General features: G+C 64.4%; 2 protein-coding genes across 7 annotated transcripts in view; one reads left to right on the top strand and one right to left on the bottom strand.

Moving 5' to 3' along the window:
- The window catches only part of RELA (RELA proto-oncogene, NF-kB subunit), a 41,389-nt gene extending 33,992 nt beyond the window's left edge, over positions 1 to 7,397 (top strand). For all 4 annotated transcript variants that reach the window (XM_055141728.1, XM_055141730.1, XM_055141729.1 and 1 more), the window contains exons 5-11: positions 1,060 to 1,151; positions 1,412 to 1,543; positions 2,110 to 2,214; positions 2,385 to 2,597; positions 5,017 to 5,097; positions 5,184 to 5,258; positions 6,073 to 7,397. In XM_055141728.1, the coding sequence (XP_054997703.1) occupies positions 1,060 to 1,151; positions 1,412 to 1,543; positions 2,110 to 2,214; positions 2,385 to 2,597; positions 5,017 to 5,097; positions 5,184 to 5,258; positions 6,073 to 6,698 (1,324 nt within the window). In that variant the 3' untranslated portion in view covers positions 6,699 to 7,397. The remainder of the gene's footprint in view (positions 1 to 1,059; positions 1,152 to 1,411; positions 1,544 to 2,109; positions 2,215 to 2,384; positions 2,598 to 5,016; positions 5,098 to 5,183; positions 5,259 to 6,072) is intronic.
- Positions 7,398 to 10,490: 3,093 nt separating this feature from the next.
- On the bottom strand, positions 10,491 to 21,126 carry SIPA1 (signal-induced proliferation-associated 1). Of its 3 annotated transcripts, none has more exons than XM_055141914.1 (16): positions 21,041 to 21,126; positions 18,170 to 18,929; positions 17,447 to 17,574; positions 17,176 to 17,352; positions 15,502 to 15,676; positions 14,952 to 15,055; positions 14,659 to 14,816; positions 13,947 to 14,559; positions 13,410 to 13,684; positions 11,747 to 11,944; positions 11,562 to 11,673; positions 11,381 to 11,477; positions 11,183 to 11,284; positions 11,049 to 11,103; positions 10,860 to 10,938; positions 10,491 to 10,781 (listed from the first exon to the last, which is right to left on the bottom strand). In XM_055141914.1, exons 2-16 carry the CDS (start codon positions 18,840 to 18,842, stop codon positions 10,668 to 10,670), a joined length of 3,060 nt encoding a protein of 1,019 aa, XP_054997889.1. In that variant the 5' UTR covers positions 18,843 to 18,929; positions 21,041 to 21,126; the 3' UTR covers positions 10,491 to 10,667. The 3 variants fall into 3 exon arrangements, 2 of the variants coding, with proteins under 2 accessions (XP_054997889.1, XP_054997888.1); XM_055141913.1 differs by having other exon boundaries at positions 20,985 to 21,109; XR_008630678.1 differs by having other exon boundaries at positions 10,721 to 10,781; positions 11,049 to 11,098; positions 20,985 to 21,109.
- Between the last annotated feature and the right edge of the window lie 328 nt (positions 21,127 to 21,454).

Genomic DNA, 21,454 nt, shown 5'->3' with positions numbered 1-21,454 from the left:
GCTCACTCGTGCTGCGTCCCTGTTCGGCCAGCAGATTTTTGTCTCGAAGTGATCTAGTCTAATGTCCTTGGGGCCCGAGAGATAGTACAGCGATAGGGCGTTTGCCCTGCCCGTGGCCAACCGGATTTGATCCCTGGCATCCCATACGACCCTGAGCACCGCCAGGAGTGATTCCTGAGTGCAGAGCCAGGAGTAACTTCTGAGCATCACAGGGTGTGACCCAAAAATCAAAATTAATCAAAGAAATAGAACCCTGAACACCCCTGAGACTGATCCTTGAGCGTCGAGTTGGGAGTAACCCCAAGTGCTACTGGTTACCACCCCCAGACCACCCCCCCAAAAATACTCTAGTAGTGTCCACTCTCTGGGGCAGAGGTGAGTGGCACAGGTCATGAATCCCCCCAGAGCCCCTGTCTGGGAAAGGTCTGTCCCAGGTCACTACAGGCAGCCAGAAAGTGAGTCATGGAAGCAGCTGTCACCCCTGGGACTCACCTACCATGCAAGGGGGTCGCACAGGCTCTGAGGGAAACAGGTAGCGGACGGGCTGGGAGCACGGATTCAGCAGTTCAGTCCAGGGCAGTGTGGAAGCTGAGCAGGGAGGGAGGCAGGGAGGCCAGGCTCAGCCTCTCCCTGCGCCGACGTGAAGGCTGAGAAAGAGCAGTGGCTGCCAAAGAACATTCCAGACAGAATGAGCACGTGCCGAGGCCTCAGTGGGATGAGCATGATGTGTCTGGAGAGCACAGAAGGGGGCCCAAGAGAGAGTACAAGCGGGGAGGGCATTTGCCTTCCACGCAGCTGACCCGGGTTCGATCCCTGGCACCCTATAGGGTCCCCCGAGCCCCGCCAGGCGTCACTCCTGATTGTAGAGCCAGGAGCATCGCCAGGTGTGGCCCCCAATCCAAAAATCAACAACAAGAGGCACAGAAGGCCCTACGGTGGGGGCGGGGAGCAGACAGAATGGGGGGGGGTGGCAGGACAGGGGCGTGTCGCGCAGAGAAATGGGGAGGAAGGCAAGGAGGGCACGGGCTGGCGAGGGGACTGATGCCTGGGGGAACTCAGTTTCCAGAACCTGGGGATCCAGTGTGTGAAGAAGCGGGACCTGGAGCAGGCCATCAGCCAGCGCATCCGGACCGACAACAACCCCTTCCACGGTGAGGGGCTGCCCGCGACCCCCCGCCGGCCCCCCTCACACCCGCCTTCCTGCCGCTCCCTCACTGCCAAAGCTCTCGAAGATGGCTGTCCTTTGAGTACTCTTGGGGAAACTGAGGCCCAGAGAGGGGAACCGCACAGCCAGGGCCGCTGGTGGAGTCGGTGTGGCGTCTCGGGCCGTCTCTCCCTCCTGTCTCACGCCCCCGAGCCCCCTGCCCTGCCCGCAGCCCACAGGCCCCGCTGACGCCCTGTTTCCTGGCAGTTCCCATCGAGGAGCAGCGCGGGGACTATGACCTGAACGCCGTGCGGCTCTGCTTCCAGGTCACCGTGCGCGACATCACCGGCAGGCCGCTCCGCCTGCCCCCCGTCCTGTCTCATCCCATCTTTGACAACCGTGAGTCACCAGGAGCCGCCAGTAGGGTGGCGGGTGCGCCTGGGGAGGCCGAGGGGGCCGGCGTGGGTGGGTGCAGCCCGGGGCCAGGCTTGGTGCTGGCTGTGGAGGCGAGGAGGGACGGTGCCCAGGGGCCCGGAGGTGGCGCGTCAGCTTGACAGGGAGACGGGGGACAGGCAGGCGTTGCCAGTGTGGGGCAAGAGAACAGGGGACCTGGAGTCAAGGGACCTGGGGACACTCATGGGCAGGGCTGGTGCCAGACAACTGCATCTTTAGCAAAGAAACCAGCTGTAGGAGTAGCAAGAAAGGGGCTGATGGGGGTCACCACGAAGATGGGGTGACCTTGAGGACTGTTTGTGTCAGGTAGACAGGCGGGTGGCCAGCAGGGTCCCCACTGGACTGTCAGCTCTAGGTGTGATGCCTGTGCATTGTGGCTCAGCCCGCTGGCTGTGGCAGGGTGTCGCGCAGGAGCAGGTGGCTGTTTGGGACGGGCAGCAGGACCAGGTTTCTGCTGTAGGTTGTGCCCGATACCTCTGGGTTCAGGCTTTTCCTTGCACCCACACCCTTAGGTGCCCCCAATACTGCCGAGCTCAAGATTTGCCGAGTGAACCGGAACTCGGGGAGCTGCCTCGGGGGTGACGAGATCTTCCTGCTGTGTGACAAAGTGCAAAAAGGTACCAGGATGCGGGGCTGGGTCCGGAGCAGAGCCGAACTGGCAGGTGTCCAGGAGCTGGCACGAACCACTGCCACCTCGGGCCCGCAGACTGGGACCAGCAGCGGGGCGGGGCGGGCCGGGCAGGGGGCAGCTGAGCACAGCACCCACCGGGCCACCCTCCCTCTGCAGAGGACATTGAGGTGTACTTCACGGGACCGGGCTGGGAGGCCCGAGGCTCCTTCTCCCAAGCCGATGTCCACCGGCAAGTGGCCATCGTGTTCCGGACCCCGCCCTACGCAGACCCCGGCCTGCAGGCCCCCGTCCGCGTCTCCATGCAGCTGCGGCGGCCCTCGGACCGGGAGCTGAGCGAGCCCATGGAATTCCAGTACCTGCCAGACACAGGTACTCGGCGGGGCGGGAGCTTCCGGGTTCCTCCAGGTCATTGCCATCCCTGTCTCGCCCCCGGGCCCGGCCCTGTGCCCGCAGGCCTGTGCCGCCTTCTCGCGGGGCTCCTGCGAGAGGAGGTCGGAGGGAGAAGCTAGCTTGCCAGAGGCGGCCGAGCAGTGGCCATCTGGCGTGGCCGCCTGTGCCACCTCCTGTGGCTTGTCCCTTACGCACAGCCTGGGCTTGGGGGAAGCACCGGGGCGCCGGCCCGCAGCAGGAACAGCCTTTTGACTAAATCCTTGTCGGAAGATCCTTTGTCCGCAGCCCGTCAGAGAGCGTTTGCTACCCTGGAAACTGTCTGACAGGTTTGAAAAGTCACAAGTAATTACTTGAGTGCCCGGTTGGTGCCAGGGCCTGTCTTGTGAACACAGATGCATTCCCTGCCCTTTGGAAAGTCACTCACTTGGGCCCGGAGGACCTGCACCACGGGCTTGAAAGCACAGAGGCCGTGGAAATGGAGGGAGGCCTGCCTGCAGGAGGTGGCGTTTAAGATGGAATGCCTGGGGCTGGAGTGATAGCACAGCGGGTAGGGCGTTTGCCTTGCACGCGGCCAACCCGGGTTCGAATCCCAGCATCCCATATGGTCCCCTGAGCACCGCCAGGGGTAATTCCTGAGTGCAGAGCCAGGAGTAACCCCTGTGCATCGCCAGGTGTGACCCAAAAAGCAAAAAAAAAAAAAAAAAAAAGATGGAATGCCTGCCAAGGGTGCGCTAACCCCTGTCCAGCCAGGGGCAGCCCAGCAGGAGGCCCAGAATGTTCCCGACACCTGCTCAGAGCTTCATCCCGGGGATCTTGGGATCCGTGAAAGGTTGTAAGCAGAGAGGTGATGTGGATAGGCCTGGAGCTGGCAGTGGAGGCCTGATGCGGAGGCTGAGCGGGAGACCCAGCCAGGGAGCCTGTAGGGGGCGTTGCCGGGTGGGGCAGCGGTGAGTCCCTGTCCGCCCAGTCCTAGGTAGCCACCCAAATGGTGCGCCTGTGTCCGGCCCACGCCAGGCCCAGGTCGTCTCAGGCCTTGTGGGCAACCTTCCCCCATAGGCTCACCCCCGTACCTCCCTGCTTTCCTCTCACGGGGACCCCCCACCCCCGTGATGTCCTTGGTCTCCTTGGCATCCCTGTCCTCAATCAGGTGTCAGCTTTTAGGGAGCAGGAACTTGGCTTATTCAAGGCCGGATCCCCGTGGGGACCAGAGCAATAGTACAGTGGGTAAGACGCGCGCTTTGCACACGGCCAACCCGGATGTCCCGGCACCCTGCATTGGCCCCCTGAGCTCTGCCAGGTGCCGTCTCTGAATGCAGAGCCAAGAGTAAGCCCTGAGCACTGCCAGGCATTGCCCCAAAACAAAGGAAAGGCTGAATCCCCAGTGGCTGGCCTGGCGCCTGGTATGTCGGAGGCACCTGGTGACTAGGCGTTGAGTGAGTGCGTGCTCAGAGCGGACCGAGGAAGAGGGTGAGGAGGATTCCAGGGGTTCTGAGTCTGCCGGACAGTTCTCAGGGGCTGTGGGGTGGGGATCTGGAGTCGCACTCCTGGTAGTTTTGGGCCAGCAGGGCTGGGTGTATCAGTGCTCCAGCCAGAGGTGCTGGTGACCACCACGGCACCCTGTTGGGGCTCAGGGGCCACCAGAGCTACTTCCATTAGTGCTTGGGGTTGCAGTGCAGTGCTGGGGATCAAATTGGGGTTCCTCCTGGTCCCTGGACTGGCTCCCTGGCTTCCATGACAGGGTAGATGCGGATGGGAGCCGGGAGTGCAGAGAGGTGCGTGTCTTGGAGATGAGAAAATGAGCTCTGGGCTGATGGTTCTGTGGCTCGGGGTTCCTGGGGCTGCCCAGGGGCCTTCAGAGGGCCGGATCTGGGGCTGGAGTGACAGTACAGTGGGTAGGGCGTTTGCCTTGCCAGCGGCTGACCCGGGTTTGATTCCCAGAATCCCAAATGGTCCCCTGAGTACCACCAGGAGTAATTCCTGAGTGCAGAACCAGGAGTAACTCCTGTGCATGGCTGGGTGTGATCCAAAAAGAAAACAAAGAGCAGAGGGCCAGTTCTTCAGAGATCCGAGGGCCCCTGGGAACCGATGGCTTGCATGCCAGCAGCTTGAAAGGGTCTCAGAAAAACACGTCTCGTGGGACTGGAGCAATAGCACAGCGGGGAGGGCATTTGCCTTGCACACGGCTGACCCGAGTTTGATTCCCAGCATCCCATATGGTCCCCTGAGCACCAACCAGGGGTGGTTCCTGAGTGCAGAGCCAGGAGTAACCCCTGTGCGTTGCTAAGTGTGACCCAAAAAGAAAAGTGTCTCGTCCCCTTCTTCCTCTGGGGGCACTTAGAGAACTTTGTCGGGGTCCAATGAGAAGAGCAAGACTTAGTCATCCCCGTTTTGCTCCCAGATGACCGTCACCGGATTGAGGAGAAACGCAAGAGGACATATGAAACCTTTAAGAGCATCATGAAGAAGAGTCCTTTCAATGGTGAGCGGGCGGGAGAACTGGGCCGGACGAGGGGTGGGGGCAGGAGAGACCTGGGGACCACGCACTGACCCCGTCTTGCCCTGCAGGGCCCACGGACCCCCGGCCTTCGCCCAGGCGCATTGCTGTGCCCACCCGGAGCACAGCTGCTGTCTCCAAGCCAGGTAAGGACTTCCTGTTGCCCTACCAGAACTGCCGGCCCAGACCTGTTCGGCCTGTGCGTTAGGCATTTTGGGGAGGTCTTGAGCATCCCCACCCCTGAGTGCTTGCGCTCTCCAGCGGGACTGGTAGGCAGTGCTGGGGGCGCGGGCAGAGGCCTGGGCCACATTCCCGCGCTGGGGACCCGGAGGCCTGACACAGGAACCTGCCAGAGAGGCCGCTGTGCCAGTTCCATCCCAAAGTGGGGGCTTGGGGTCTAGCTGGGGGTACAGAAGTTAAACGCACAATTTGCCCACAGCTTTTGGTTTACATTCGGGGCCGGAGCGATAGCACAGCGGGTAGGGCGTTTGCCTTCCACGCAGCTGACCTGGGTTCGATTCCTGGCATCCCATATGGTCCCCTAAGCACCGTCAGTAGTCATTCCTGAATGCAGAGCCAGGAGTAACCCCTGAGCATCACTGGGTGTGACCAAGAAAGCCAAAAAAAAAAAAAAAAATTAGGGGAGCACAAAGCACCCCCACACTTCCAGTCCGTGCCCCAGGCCCCCTGCCAGGCCTGCTGGTGTTGGCCTTCTGGAGGGGTCGGGGTTTTGCCTCTCTGAAAGCACCCCCTCCTCCTAGACGCTGAGCTCAGGCTGGGGGAGGCTAGAACTCGGCCTGCAGGCCGGGGGGCCAGTTGGGAGTGAAAAGGGAGCGGGAGCGCCCGAGGCCCTCAGCACTAGGGACAGCGACTGGGCCCCTCCACCCCCCAAGGGCATCCTCCTGCCCAGACCCGCCAGGAGGGGTTTGTTCTCACTCCGCCTCTCTGTCTCTCTTCCAGCTCCCCAGTCCTATCCCTTCACGCCATCCCTCAGCACCATCAAGTTTGAGGAGTTACCCCCCATGGTCTATCCTCCCGGGCAGATGCCAAGCCAGACCTCGGCCTTGGCACCGGCCACTGCCCCAGTCCTGGCCCAGGCCCCTGCCCCTGCCCCCGCCATGGCCCCAGTGTTGGCGCAGGGCCCCCCTACCGCCACCCCGCTTCTCGCGCCTGGCCTGCCCCTGGCCACAGCCCCTCCTGCGCCCAGGCCCGCCACAGCCGGGGACGGTGCCCTGTCCGAGGCTCTGCTGCAGCTGCAGTTTGACACCGATGAGGACCTGGCGGCCCTGCTCGGCGCCAGCACGGACCCTGCCGTGTTCACCGACCTGGCGTCAGTCGATAACTCCGACTTCCAGCAGCTGCTCAGCCAGGGAGTCTCTGCGCCCCCCGCCGCAGCTGAGCCCATGCTAATGGAGTACCCCGAATCTATCACCCGCCTGGTAACAGGGTCCCAGAGGCCCCCTGACCCAGCTCCTGCCCCTCTGGGGGCTCCTGGGCTGTCCAATGGGCTTCTGCCAGGGGACGAAGATTTCTCCTCCATCGCGGACATGGACTTCTCAGCCCTTCTGAGTCAGATCAGCTCCTAAGCGGGTGGCACCGGCCCTGCCCAGAGCCCTCCCTAAGCAAGCACTTAACGATTCCAGGGGGCGGGGGGGTTCCCCAGTTCCTCCTAATTTGTCTTCAATGTCTTCCTAGGGCGGGCAGGGGGAGCATTTTGTTGTTCTATCGGCAGTGTCTTATCTTTCTGGAGGTGCTTTGAAGAGGAAGCATTAACTTCCCCGGAAGGAGGGGAGCTGGCTCTGTCAGCCCCTTTCTCTGCACGGACTCTGGGCACCACACCCCATCCTCCAGCTTCCAGCATTCTTCTGAAAAGAGGGGCAGCTGGAGGCAGGGTCTTCGAGGTCACACAGCCTTATTACCACGTGTCTTCAAGTCCCGAGTTGACTTACACCTTGCCCCCAGCAGTGCCTGTTCAGCCCTCCGTGGCATTGGCACCATCCTCAGCACCAGCACCAGCACTGACGTCCTGCCTGTCCTTTCCTTGCTCTACTGTGCCTGAGGGAACCTGGGGCGCTGCGCTAGCCCCTACTGGATCTGGAGGAGTTTGGTCCAGCATACCCCTTTTCCCTCTTCTCAAGCGCCTTAAAGTGAGGGCAAGTTTTGGGGTGAGTTAGGGGGCAGGCTAGCAGCTCCCCAGTTGAGAAGTACGGTTTTTACCGAAGATGCAAAGCAGTTGGACTCTTGCTCTCTTCACTCTGAACTAATAAACTCGTTGCCAAGCTGGCCAGACTTGACTTCTTTCAGCAGCCCCTACTGTACTCTTCTCGGTCCCACCATGCTGGACCTGGGTGGCATTTGAGCCTTTACTCAGTACGTCCTTGGGAAACCGTTACTGTCCGGTGGATGGAAGCTGGCAGCTCAGGTGTGAGTGGAGGAGGGGTTCCAGTGCCCAGCAGGTCAGTCTGCATAGGGTAAGGCTTGGAGCTGGCCTGTGTGAGCTGGTAAATGATGTTGGGAGATTGCTACGTGGGGCAGGTTACAGAAGTACTGAAGGGGGGGGGGGGCCGGAGCGATAGCACAGCGGGTAGGGCGTTTGCCTTGCACACGGCCGACCCGGGTTCGATCCCCGGCATCCCATATGGTCCCCCAAGCGCTGCCAGGAGCGATTCCTGAGTGCAGAGCCAGGAGTAACCCCTGTGCACCGCCAGGTGTGACCCAAAAAGAAAAAAAAAAGTACTGAAGGGGTTAGAATTTAATCTCTTAGATGGCCAAGGGAGAGGTGCCTCTGTCGGTGGAGGGGAAATAGCACAATTATGCCTGCCCCACCTACACTTTGATACCCTGTTCTGCAAAGACCCAAGAAATAATCCTGGGCTCACAGTCAGGAGATTAAACAAAGGCCAGTCAACCCTAAGTGTTAGGTTTGGACATACTTCCGGTTTGGTGCGACGCACGCGCAGTGAAGTGATTCTAGCAGAGCGGGACAGGGCTCGGCTCTCTGGGGCGCGCATGTGCACGCGGCGCTCTGGTGCTGCGAGGGCGGGTTACGCGCTTGAGGAACCCTTAGTTCTGAGACCAATTGCCGGGTTGTGCAATTCTGGGAGGAGTCTGACGGCAGAGAAAAGCAGCTCCGCAGGGGGCGTGCTGCCAAAGGTATCCCGGTGCGGGTCAACGGCCTGTGAGGGAAAATGCCAGCACCGGGCGCGAGGTGGGGGAGGCAGAAAACGTCCGGAGCGCGTTCCAGCCCGGGGCGGGGCCACGCCCAGGGCCGCGAAGACAAACCAGTCAAGGGCTGGGGGCGGGGCGAGACGGGCCGGGGCCACGCCCAGGACCGCTAGAGCCAACCAGAGGCGCCTGGGGGCGGGGCGGTACTGGGCCACTCCCAGAGCCGCGAGGGCCAGCCAGGGGCGGGGGGGTGGGCGGGGCGGGACATTCCGGGGCCACGCCGAGAGCCGCGAGGGCCAGCCAGGGGCGGGGATGCGGGCGGAGCGGACACTCCGGGGCCACGCCCAGAGCCGCGAGGGCCAGCCAGGGGCGGGGATGCGGGCGGAGCGGACGCGCCGGGGCCGTGCCCAGAAGCGCGAGGACCAACCAGCCAGGGGCGCCTGGAGGGCCGGGCAGTGTGGGCCGGGCGAAGGCGGGACCTGCTGCGTGAAGGGGCGTCTCATCCCAGCCGGCAGGTGGAGGGCAGTGCCCAACGCGTTTCACTTGGGGATGGTGACGGGTTGAGTCCGTATCCTCCAGCCTGGCCGCGCCGCGTCTTTCTGGGCTTTCCCAGTGTCCTGAGGTGGCCTTCCGCGACCCCCGGAAGCTTCTGTCACGGTCCTTCCCACAGTCCTCGCGTGACCTTTTGGTGCTGATGGTTCACAGCCCCAGCGCTTGTCTTTGCGCAGAAGCTCCACTCAGCGGACACCCCACTCTGACATGCCTCGGGCCTTTCAAACAACCCAGATGACTCCAGCCGACCTGAATCGCCCCTCCCCCGCCCTCCCTCCAATGGGGGGGCGCTCTTCTCCCCTAACAATCCCCCCTTCTCATCAGGTGTGGGCGAGTTGGGTCACTTCTCCATCACCCCTGCTCTCCCCTAGTTTCAGCTCCCGCCGGGCTGGCTCCCCCTAGCCTCCTGCTGGAGCCCCTGCAGCCCTGACCTCACTCTCTGATCATCGGCCATGTGACCAGATCCCCGTTTTCTGCAGGCACACCCAGAGTGTGACTGGCAAGAGTCCATACCAGGAAACAGCGTTGGGAGCTGTTTGTCCAGAATCCCTAGGGCAACTTCGCTGCCCTTTCTGATGGGGCTCTGGCTTCGCTGCCCCTGCAGACCACACATGCTCTGGCTCCTGTTCGGCGGCTGCCTAGACTCGTCCAGGCTTATATTCCCGGGATTCTCGGCTCAGTGAACTCCTATCCAACCTTCAAAACATTCTCACGTGAAAGTGCCCATGAAGCCTTCCTGATCTTCCAATACTTCGTGCTGCCCAGGCCTGTTCTTGGTCTCTGGGGTGGGCCTCGGCCAGCCTGGGAAAGGCTGAATGCAGCAGGAAGTGCGGGGTGAGAAGGAGCCCTCCTGGGCCCCAGGTCCAGCAGACAAAGAGTTTACATCTAGCACATGTTTGGGGTTCTGGTGCCGCTCATGGGAAGGGCCCAACCCAGTGGGGGTGCTTGTTTCCCAGAGACACGGAGACAGCTCCAGGAAACTAGGGCAAAAGAGCCACCACCTCTGAACTCAAACCTGTGGTCAAGAGAGTGCCAGGGGGAGCCAGAGTAACAGCACAGCGTGTAGGGCGTTTGCCTTGCAAGTGGCTGACCTATGTTCAATCCCCGGCATCCCATATGGCCCCATGGGCACTGCCAAGAGTCATTCCTGAGGGCAGAGCCAGGAGTAACCTCTGAGCATCACTTGGTGTGACCCAAAAAAGGAGAGAGAGGAAGAGAGAGGCCTGGGGCCTGGTGACCCAAAGAGGGCTGGGGCGTTAACCCGGGCCGATGTTGGGGAGGAGCTGTGGTCATATGCTCTGGAACCTGAATCCACACTGTGCCTTTTTTTTTTTTTTTTTTTTTTGCTTTTTGGGTCACACCCGGTGCTGGCTCTGCACTCAGGAATTACTCCTGGCAGTGCTCAGGGGACCATATGGGACGCTGGGAATCAAACTCGGGTCGGCCGCGTGCAAGGCAAACGCCCTCCCCGCTGTGCTATTACCCTGTGCCCTTACTTCGCCCTCCACTTGGCTTCGATGACACAGAAGACCAAGCTGATGTGGCGTGGCCAGAGGTATCAGAGAAACACAGTGCCAGCCCAGCCCTGAGCAGTGTCCCCTCTGGCCTCGGGCAGCACCCCGGAAGCCCCCTCATCACCCCACAACACCCACACACACACATCCCAAGTAGTGGCTTCTTTACTCCCTGAAGTCCCTTCCCGCCTCAAAATATTTACAACAGGGCCGGGGAGGGCCAGTTTGCCAGCCGCCCGGGGGTGGCGGGAGGGGGGGGTGCAGTGCTAAACTGCGCAGCGCGCAGGGGGAGTTCCTGAGGTGCCCGGAGGCGGCTGGCGGGGCTCAGGCCAGGTCGCTGGGGGGTGCGCCCTGCTCGGAGGCCTGTGCGAGCAGCCGCAGGTTGTTGTGGCGCAGGCTCCGCACTTCCTCCTCCAGGGCCGCCCGGTTCGCCTTCTCCTGCGGGAGGCGGCGGGCGTCAGCGTGGCAGGGCCCCCGGTGGCCCCCTCCCGGTGCCCCCGTCCCCCGTCCCCTTACCTTCTGCAGGTCAACCTCCAGCTTCCTGAGCATGCACTCCAGGTGCGACACCTTCTCCGACAGGCTCTCGGTGTCAGGCCTGAGGACGCGGGGTTGGGGGTGGGACTGCGGGAAGGGCTCAGACCCGCCCCCTTCCGTCTTCTCACTGACGGGGACGCGCGCCACGGGGGAGGGCCAAGGGGCACTTACTCAGCATCCGGCTGAGGGGGTCCATTGGGGTCTCCGCTCTCTGGGAAGGGCTGTCCTGGGGGCACAGAGTCAGGCAGGTCGGAGAAGGGCCCCGGCCCGGCTGCCGCCACCCCCAGGCCCGCCCCGGGCCTCACCCTCGCGGGCCAGCGACTCCAGGATGGTGTTGCAGGTGGACGCGATCTCCGAGATGGAGCGCCACTCGTCCTCCAGCGTCTCGCTGCCCGCCTCCGAGATGACTGCGAGAGGGACTCAGTCACACCGCCCCCCAGCCGGCTGAGGGGGGCCTCAGTCATGCCGCCCCCGCTGGCCCCCCAGCCCCGCCAAACACTCACTTTTACTGATGGAGTTCCGCAGAGACAGGGTGCGCGGCAGGAAGGAGGCTCTTAGCTCGGGGGCCGTGTCGCCCCCGTCCTCGCCGCCTGGCCCGTCCTGGGAGGAGGGCAGAGGCCATGCCAAGATGCCCACCCCCGCCCTGTGCCCACGCCGTGCCCTCTGAACCCCGCATCTGCTCACCTGGGTCAGGGGTGTCTCCCGGCCGGCGCTGGGTGCTGACGGCTTGGCCGTGGTGGGCAGGAGCAGGTCCGGGGTGGTGGTGGGCAGGAGGGGGGCCTCGTCCTCCAGGGAGCTGGGAGGAGAAAAGGTCTAAGACTGGGAGCACCTGGGCCGGCCTCCCCCCTGTGGGCGGGGAGAGGGCGCACCTGCAGGGCGAAGATGAGTGCTGGCTGTGCAGGAACTCAGTCCTCTCCTCGGCCAGGTCCCCGGGAGCGGCAGGTGCGCTGCCCTCATGCATGCACCCCTGCAGCAGGGCCTCCTCCGGCGCCTCATCCTGCACCGGCTCTGGGGGCCCCCGCCGGCCGGGCTCCTGCAGAGACAGCGTGTACAGCTCCGAGAAGCTCCTGGGAGGAGGAAGGGCTGTGTCAGGCACCCCGGGGGGGCGGCCCCTCCGGGACAGCCCACAGACACGCCCTCCCACACGCCGCACTGTGTGCCTGGCTGCTGGTCACCTCTCCAGGCGGTTCCAGATCTGGCCTGTGCCAGCACTGGCCCGCACGTGGCTGGACCCGCCACTGACAATTGCCTCCATCTGTGAGACGGTGCTGATGGCCCCAGTCCCAGAGAGCACTGCGGGGGGTGCGAAAGTCACCCCATGGGTTGCTAAGCACCAAGACCCCCCTGGTTGCTGTCCAGGGACTGAATCTGTGAGCTAAGAAGACATTCACATTTGGGGGAGGCGGGGGGGGGGGCACACCTGGCAATGCTCAGGCCCCCGCGTTCACATTTTGAAGTCGTTGAGAGGAGAGAATATGATTTCTGTGACACGTGAAAACCATCTAAAACCCAAGCTCAGTGTCCATAAATAAAATCTGGTGGAACCCAGCCACCCTTGTTCGTTTCCATGTCCTCCTTGGAGACTTGAGCGCTGCAACCAAATTCTTTTTTCGTTGTTTTTTTTTTTTATTTTTATTTTGGGGCCACACCCAGCTGTGCTCAGGGCTTACTCCTGGCCCAGCGCTCAGGGATCACTCCTGGCATGGCTTGGGGGAAACATGGGGGTGCCGGGGAATCGAACCCAGGGTGGTCCTGTGCAAGGTGAGCACCCTACTCATTGTGCTATCGCTCTGCCTCCTGAAACCAGAGCACACAGCTGGTGGGAAGACTTTTTTAAACGATGAGGAGGAGAAAGGTCGCTTGCCTGGCATGCAGCTGATAAGGATTCTTTCCTCGCTCCATATAATCCCGGGGACCTGCCAGGGGTGATTCCTGAGCACCACCAGATGTGACCCCCAAAGAAAAAGATACAGCGGGGGCTGGAGCGATAGCACAGCAGGTAGGGCGCTTGCTTTGCACGTGGCCGACCCAGGTTCAATTTCCAGCATCTCAAATGGTCCTCTGAGCACTGCCAGAAGTAATTTCTGAGTGCAGAGCCAGGAGTAACCCCTGTGCATCGCCGGGTGTGACCCAAAAAGCAAAAATAAAAGAAAAAGAAAAGGATACTTCTTTGGGGATCATGCAGTCAATACCCTAACACCCTGCAGTGCTCTTACGTGCGGTTTTTGGCGGTGTTACTCCTGGCGGTGCTCAGGGGACTATATGGGATGCTGGGAATCGAACCCGGGTCGACCGCATGCAAAGCAAGCGCCCTACCTGCTGTGCTATCGCTCCAGCCCCCCTCCGTCTTTAGAGCAGCCTAGAGCTTAATTGGCGTCACCAGACAGTGGTGCGGGAGGTGCGGGTACTTGGCTTCTCCCGAGGGGGAAAGGCATCCACGTGGGGTTCTCCAGAGAACACCGAGAAGGCAGCGAACCCTGGGCCGTGGCCGGCGGCCCGACGCTCCCACCTCCCCGCGTACCCCGCGCTGACCTGCGGGGCCGACCGCTCTCGTCCGGGGGCAGCACGGTGACGTAGACCTTGGGGGCCGAGCGCAGCAGCTGGGCAGCGGCCTGGGGGCCGAGACTGGGCAACGTCTGGCCGCACACTCGCAGCAGGCGCGCCCCGGGCCGCAGCCCCGCCGTCTCGGCGAACGTGAAGCGCTCCACGCGCGTGATGAAGCCCTCGGCGTCCACCTCGAAGCCCAGGCGGCCTTGACCGTCGCGGGGCGGCGCGAGCTCCCGGGTCTCGCAGCCGCGGCTCACCAGCTGGGGCGGGGCGGGCAGTGAGCAGGGGGCGGGGCGGGGCGCGCCCCCCGCCCCCGCCCCGCACAGACCTTTCCACCGCCCCCCAGGATAGCATGAGCGACCTTCGGGATGAAGGCAGGAGGCTCGGCGTCCGGAGACCCCCGCACCCAGGCCGGGTCTGTTTACAGCCCGAATTCGCACCCAGGCCGGGTCTGTCTGCAGCCCGGATTCGTTCCCCTCTCGCCAGGTAGAAACCAAAGCGGCGCCCGCCCCCGGGCCTCACCTGCAGGCGCGCCACCACCTCGCCGACCGCCTGGCCCGGAGGCCCGTCGAGCCGCAGCGTGATCGCCTCCCCGCGGCCGTAGTACAGGTCGAGCTGGTGTTCCGAGAAGGTCCAGGCCAGCACGTCGCGACACGCGCAGTTGAAGACGACGCGGCCGTCGCGGGGGACCACTAGCACCAGGGCCTCGGCCGAGATCCCCAGCAGGCAGGGCACCTCGGCGCCGTCGGGCCGGGCTGCCTCCTCCAGCCTGGCGGACACGCGCGTCCCCGCCGCCGCGCGGACGCCCCACACCAGCGCGCCGGCCGCCTGCAGCTCGGCGCCCGCACCCCGGGCCGGGGCCCGGCGCCTCCCGCCCAGGGAGGGGAGGCCGAAGCGCGAGGCCGAGTCCAGCGACGTGGTGGTCACCTCGTTGGTGGCCAGGTCCTGCAGGTACTGCTGGCGCGTGCGCGTGGCCATGGCGTGGAACTGGCGCGCGTGCCCCGCCGCCTGCTCGCCGTTGAGCGCCTTGGCCAGCAGGAAGGCCCGGAAGTCAGCGTTGGCCGCGAAGGGGCCCCCTCCAGGGGGCAGCGCCGGCCCAAAGGCAGGGGTGTCCAGGGTGCGGCTCACAGCCACCCTGCGGGGAGGGAGGCGGGAGTCAGGGGCCACAGGGCAGGGCCGGGAAGCGGTGGGCACTGGCACCCCGAGTCCACACCCCTCCCCCCACGACGCCCACCTGTAGGAGGTGTGTGTGGTGCAGGGTGCATGCGCCCGCACCACCAGAAACACGTGCTGGAAGTGAGAGCGGATGGTGCTGGGGCAGAAGGGTTTGCTGCCCGGCTCCTGGAACACGATGGTCACAATGTCGTTGCCGATGTGACGCTTCCGCAGGAGCTGGGAGTGCGGGGTGGGAAATATTTGTGTATGGGGGGGCTGAGTGCTGGAGGTCCCCCCCAATATTGTCAAGGCCGCCCACGGCCTGGTTCTCCCAAATCCCGGCATCTCCCCGAGGTTCTCGCCCCCTCACACCTGTTGCTGGTTATTGGGGGTGTAAGGCAGCATCGTGGACACGTGGAACATGATCTCGTGGTCCTGGTATGTGGTGTAGAGGGAGTGCGTGCCCGTGGAGTCCGCTGTGGCCGGGGCGTTGGGGGCACAGAGGGAGAGCAAGGGGGGTCTGGGTGACGTAAGTGTGCCACTGTTGCCCACACCCAGGCTGCCCAGTCCCGGGGTCTTCACCCTACTGGCTCCCTCTCCTCTGCCCACCCTAGGGTCAGTGAACCTAGTGGAGGAGGTGAAGACAGAACAGGAAATGGCCAGGAATGGTATGAGCCGGTGTGCGGAGCTGAATCCTGGGTAGAACGTGTGTGTTTGATGGAGGGTATCCCCACACCCCTCTGTAGCAGGTCCCCAAGGCCTTGGGGACAGTTCCAGCCCCTCCCCTCACCCCCAGAGCTTGGCATTTGCAGCCACTTCCCCAGATTCTCAAGCCTCACTGCTCCTAGGACAGTGCCGAGAGAGTCGGTTCCCCCCAGGCCGCCACCTGCTGCCCACCCCTGGCCTGGCCCCCAGGCCTCACTTTTGGTGTCCAGCTGGGCCCGGTAGTTCTCGAAGCCTTTGAGCCGCACCACGTCTCCCAGCAGCGTGAGGAACTGCGTGAAGGCCGCGCCCGCCTCCTGGTTGTTGTACATCTCCTCCTCCGAGCCCTGGCCGGCCCGGCAGTACAGGATGCCCACCTTCCGCTGGAAGCTCAGCTGGGGAGTGGGGGGCAGGCAGGAAGCGTCGGCCTCAGTCCCCCCCCAGACCCTATCCCCACCAGGCCCTGGGGAGAGGAGAGGACACTGGTCTGAGGCTGGCCCCGCCCTGGGGAGCTGACCACATCCTGGCCAAGCAAGGGGGCGCCTGTGATCGCGGGGAGCGGGGGGTCTCAGGAAGGACCCTGCACAGGGCATGCCCCGCACCAGTAACTGTCACACGGTCACGCTCCACATTCCAATCTCCGGCATGCACCCCCCAGCCTCTGGGGGCCTCGGACCCGCATCACGCCCCCTCATTCCACTCCCAGCGCCTTTGGCTCTTTCTCAATGCATGGCAGCTGCTCTGGCTGCCACAAGCCGGGCCTCCAGCTCCTGCCTCTCTCCCTGCCAAGCCTGGCCACCCTGCGGGCCCCTGCTGCCCTTCTCCCCCTTCGACCTCAGCTCCTCAGCAGCCTCCTGACCCCACCCCCTACAGGGACAGCAGGACACCTGACCCCCCTCTGCCATTCATGTGTCTTCCCTGCAGCCACTGAGTCCATGGCTCCCCTCAGACCCTCCTCCCGAGCCCAGACCCATTTTCCCAGCTGCCTGGAGGCCTTTCCAGCACCCCCTCGCCATGACCCTCCTTGCTGGGGGTCCTGACTCCGCAGCACAGTTCCCAGAAGGGCCAAGAAGCTGCGGAACCTCACAACATCCCCTCCTGTGGGTCAGTCCCACACTACGGCTCGACTGGGTCAGGTGACCCAATCTGCCCACGCTGGACCCCCAGTGCCCCCCAGAAGGCTCTCCCACCCCTTCTCCCTCCACCCTAAGGGCCTACAGGACCCAAAGGTGACCCTTCCCATCTCAGCCCATACATCTGGGTCCTGCCCCGAACACCTGCTCCGCCCCGTCCTGCATTTCTCTATGATGCCAACCCCCTGGGCAAGGAGGGCTGCCAGCACCTCCTGGGTGCCCTGTGGAGCCCTCCCCTGCCCTCTCTCACTGGTGTCCTGCTTCACCATCACCCACAGTTCTCTGTGGCCTCTCCACCCCTCTGGCAGCCAGCTCTCAAGGTCAGCTGCATATAGCCACAGCATCCAGTCTGGGGCCTCCATGCATAAACGCACGAGGCATGTTTGTTGCATGACCAACAGATGGAATTGAGGCCAATGGGCAATTTTCAGCTCCGGGTGGGGAAAGCCTTCCAATTGGCTTGAGCCCACAAGGGCAATGCAGGGAAGGAGTAAGCATCCCAGGCGAGGGGGAGATGGAAGGGTAAACGGGCAGGGAAGGAGGGACTCAGAGCAGCGCCTCCCAATGAAACGGGTAGGTGTGCATATGCGTGACCTCCCTTAAAATGCAGCTCTGGATTCCTTTGCTCTGAGTCTGGGGCAGAAGTTCCCCGGTAAGGAGACATCGCCCTTGGAGGTAAACGGGGCTCAAACGCCCATTCTCAGAAGCAGTGCCACCGGCCAGCTCTGGCTGGAGGATGGGGCCCCCTGCCTGCCACTCACCACTTGCTCATCCAGCGTGAGGAGGGTGCGGGGCACTTTGGGGGAGGCCGAGCCCAGGCGCAGGCAAGTGGGGCTGAGCCGCGGGGCCACGTGCTCCAGAAGTTTCCTGGGGGACAGGCCCCGCGGGGGCCCCGGGGGCAGCACCTCCTCTGAGATGGTGCCGCGAAGGGTCCGGAGCTGAGGAGAGAGTGTAGAGGCGCTCAAAATCCACGTGGGGTGCGGGGGAGAAACCCAGTCTGCCCCCCCCACCCGCGGTCTGATCCCCGCCCACCTGCGTGGTCCGCACGATGACGCGGTAGCTGTGCAGGGTGCTCCCTCCGCTGCCCTCCTTCTCCTCCCGCCGCAGGCTCACTGCTACCGGACCTAGCACCTCATCCAGTCCGAAGAAGTTCTGGTGCTCTGGGGGTACGGAGCAGGCGTGTTCGGTCCCGCCCACCCTCGCTGGACCACACTCCCTGTCATTGAGTCCCGCCCTATGTCCCCCCCCCTCAGGGGCCTAAGCCCCGCCCACCAGCCACTCGCCAATCCCGACCAGACCTGTTAGTTCCTATGAAGTCGCCCCCCTGCCCCGCCCCCTAGGAGGTCCCGCCCCCGCCCGCCCAGGGGGCCAATGCCGGCCCGCTCCCAGGCCTACATCTGCCATGGCCCCGCCCACATGCCTGATTCCTCTTCAAGGCCCAGCCCACCCCAGTGGGTTGGGGTGAGAAGGTGCAGAGGTTTGTGGGCCTCACCTACCATTAAAGGAGATTAAAACACTTTTTTTTCTCCCCAGCCCCGAGGTGTGCAAGGAAGCGGTAGAGGGAGGCCGGGGGCGTGGCTGGCTGTGGGTGGAGGCGGGGAGGTGGCTAAAAGTTGGCTCCAGAAGGGCAACCTTGACCAGGAGGCCGAGCCTGACCCTGCATGCGGCCAGGGAAAGGCCAGTGTTCCCGTGCGCGCTGCAGGTGATAAGGAACTCTGGCCCAGTCCTGCCCTGCCAGGCTGGCCCTCCCCTCACCTTTGCCGTAGAAATACTTGCGGTAGTAGCCAGCGCCCAGGTCCGCGTGCTCCAGGCTGTAGGCTGAGGTTCGGTTCTGAGGTTCCTCCAGGACGGACACGGCCGTGTTGGGCAGGGCAGGAGGCACGGGGGGGCTCACTAGTCCGCTCAGGCCCAGCTCGCCTTCGCCCCCCAGCTCGCTCACAAAGCCTGGTGCCCCCAGCAGCAGGTCTGAGCTGGCAGTCTGGCTCTCAGTCGAGGCGGGCGTTCCAGAGTTGGCATCCGGGTGGGCCGCAGCCCCCCGCGGCCGCGGAGCCCAGTCAAAGAGCAGACTCTGAACGTCATAGTGAGCGAACCAGCGGGGCTCGGGGACTGGCGGGAAGGTGGGCTCCAGGTCCTCGCCCGGCAGCCCCAGCAGGGCCAGGGGGTCGGTGAAGAGCCGGGTGGGGGTGGCTGCGGGCCGGCTGGCCTCCTCGTGGCTGTGGGCCCGGGCGCGGGGGCTGGCGGGTGTCGCGGGCCGGGCCTCACCCGCATCGCTGCCGCTGCGCAGGAGGGGGCCCCGCGTGAACCTGGGCTCGAAGGTGTGCGGTGTCAGCGGGGGCCGGGAGGGCTGGCGCAGCTTGCGGGCGAAGAGGTCGTCGGTGGGTGCCGGGGCTGCGCCCCGCCGAGGGCTCCCCACGCCACCGGCCCACATGGGCGTGCTGTGGGCCTGGCTCTCGGGGGGCTGGGCTGCATTGGCGGGCACGGTGCTCGGTGCCCAGCCTGTCGGCCAGTTCCTGCCCTGAAGGAGGAGGGGGCTGCTCAGAGGGGCCTGGGGACAAAACAGGAACCCCGGGCCCCTCGTCTGGTCCTCCGCCCCCCGGGTTGGCTTCCGGCCCCCTCCATGACCATCAAAGCCGCTTCCGCTTTCCTGGCCACTTCCTTGTCTGTCGCCTGAGGTTTCCAGCCCCCTCCTCCAGCTTCGCTTGGGCCAGGCCAGGGCCTGGACGGTCAGGGCCCTCTCCCTGAGCGCTGGGGAACCGGGGTCCCTGCTGCGGCCTGGCATCCCCAGCTCCCACTCACACACCTTGACCTGGGCCCAGGCCCAGAGTGAGGCTCCTGGCCCGGATGGACAGAGAACTGGTCTCTGCCGGGACGGGAAATCCACAGGCCCCTGGAGTCTGGGTCCTGCCCACTTGACAAAGGGAGGACGTCCTGTCCCCTGAGACCTTCCTCCCCGCCCCTCCCACTTCCTCCAGGCTCCCCAAGGAGCTGCGCACCCAGAGGCGTGCACTCACTGCCCCGGCCTCCACGGCCTCAGCACCCCAAGGGCACAGGGCCGAAGAGGGGTTCCCAGGGGCCCTCGTAAGGCCGCTATGAATGGCAGGAGGACTGCCTTCAGAACAGGAAGTGGCCCCAATTCCAGGCCCAGCCCCCTGCCCACTCGCACATCCTGAGGAAGGTGCTGGGGTCATATTAACTCAGTCATGGGATCCAAGTCACCTGAGGGACAGGCCTGGGCTCACCCTCTTGCAGGCGACTGTGGTCGTGCCCCGGGGGCAAGGCAAGGAGTGGGCTGACGGGCTGTGGGCAGGAAGTCAGGCCCGTGGGAATCTCTGCCTACCTGGCCCTTTGATGCTGCGGGGAGACCTGGACCCCATCTGGCAGGTGCACAGGAGGGTGCCCTGGCCCGAGCAATCCTGGCAGATTAAGCACTGGGGCCCGGCCTGCTGCTCCGCAGGCCCCCACGGTGCTGCACCTGTCTGTACTGGGGGAGGGAGTGGGGCGAGACTCAGCGCCCACAGGATGTTAAGACAGACACCCCAAGGCCCCAGGGACTTGATCGGTGCGGAAGCGGGTGCCAAGGGAGGTGTGAGAACATGACGGGGGTGGGGGACACCTGTCTCAGCCGAGATAGGGGTGCAGGCCCCGCCAGTTAAGTCCTCCTGCACGTCTGGGTTTGGCTGAAGTTCCGGAACCAAGTCGAGAAAGGCCTCCAGGCCCAGAGTCATTTGTGGCGTCTCCCGGGACAGGACCGGCCTGACCCTGGGCTTCTGTTCTCTCTTCTCTAAATTGGGGTTAACTATTCCTAGCCCCTCCCTAGGCTGCTGAGATGAAAGGAGGGTGACCTAGGGAACCAGGCCATGTGTTAAGTGTGGGTGCATGTGCCAAGTTTCTGGGCTGGATGGGGGTGATGGGGACACGGGGACTGAGCCCGGTGGCATGTGTGCGAGGATGTGTGCGCGCAGCCATGGGCTGCCTCTGGCCTGTCTTGGGTGGGAGCCGGTTCTTGAGCGCAGCCATCACCCCCCCACACACACACACACACCCCCAACAGCATCACACAGGGTCCATTGAGGCCGGGACATTCCTCTCAGCCTGTGTCACTGGTGGAGGGGGAGAGGGGGCCGGCCCCACCCCCACAGATCCGGAAGGCCTGGCTGCCCCAGGAGGAGGCGCTGGATGCGTCCCAGCACATCTGGAGGTCACGACCCCATTTCTGCTGCCAGGGGGGCGACAGATGTTTCCTCCCGGGCCAGGCGGGGGACTGGGGGAGGGGGCTGGCTTGCAAAGGAGGCGGGCTGGGGAAAGAGGCTGTCCAGGAAGAAGGGGGAGCCCCAGACCAGGCAGTCCCGCACACGGCAGGCGGCGGCTGGAGCAGCCGCCAGCGACTCGGAAGGGTGGGAAGCCGCTGCATCCACTGGCCCGCGCGCGCCGTGGGGCGGGGGAGGGGGGAGCTGGACGCGTGGACACCGGGCTCGGAACTGGAGTCAGGAGGGAAGTGGGGAAAGTGCTGGCGGCAAGCGCCACGGGGTCCCCGCCCGCCCCGCGCGCACCCCCGGGCCACGCCCCGCACCTTTCCACGTCCGACCCGACCAGGGGGCCCGGGCTCCCCCGCGCCTGCCGCGGTACCTCTGCGCTCCGGCCCGGCCGCCTCCCGCGCTGGAGTCCCGCTGCCAGTGGTCCCGCTACCGCTCAGGGCGCCGGCTCCGCCTGGGGGCGGGCCTGGGGCGGGGCCGCGGGGGGCGGGGCGGGGCCGGCGGGAAGCGCTGCGGGCGGGGGCGAGGCCAGGCGGTGGTCACCCAGGCCGGCCTTTTGCCGGGCCCAGCCCAGAGCTGTCGGGCCTCATGCCCGGCTTCTGGGCCGGAAGGAGTACACCTGGCTACCCGGCCAACTGCCGGGGCTGGCGCGGGCCACCTAGTGTGGCTCCAGGGGGCGAGGCGTCAGTGCTGACACGGGAGTGCGCGCCCGCCCCTGCCCTGGCGCCTTGATGGCTCTTCACAGCTGGAGCAACAGTTCACACGCAGCCTGGGCCAAGGTCAAGGC

This window comes from Sorex araneus, chromosome 6 (assembly GCF_027595985.1).
Source record: "Sorex araneus isolate mSorAra2 chromosome 6, mSorAra2.pri, whole genome shotgun sequence".
Taxonomy (NCBI): Eukaryota; Metazoa; Chordata; class Mammalia; order Eulipotyphla; family Soricidae; genus Sorex; species Sorex araneus.
The sequence above is the reverse complement of the archived record's forward strand: the minus strand, read 5'-3'. Positions and strand labels throughout refer to the sequence as shown.

Bases quoted from the DNA above. Each gene is read 5' to 3' on its own strand.
- SIPA1 (XM_055141914.1), bottom strand. From the start codon at position 18,842: ATGTGGGCCGGTGGCGTGGGGAGCCCTCGGCGGGGCGCAGCCCCGGCA. The intron at 15,677-17,175 runs GTGAGTGGCAGG...CCCACTCCCCAG, and splicing joins TCACGCTGGATGAGCAAGTG to CTGAGCTTCCAGCGGAAGGT. The intron at 14,560-14,658 runs GTGGGCGTCGTG...CCCTCCCCGCAG, and splicing joins ACCACACACACCTCCTACAG to GGTGGCTGTGAGCCGCACCC.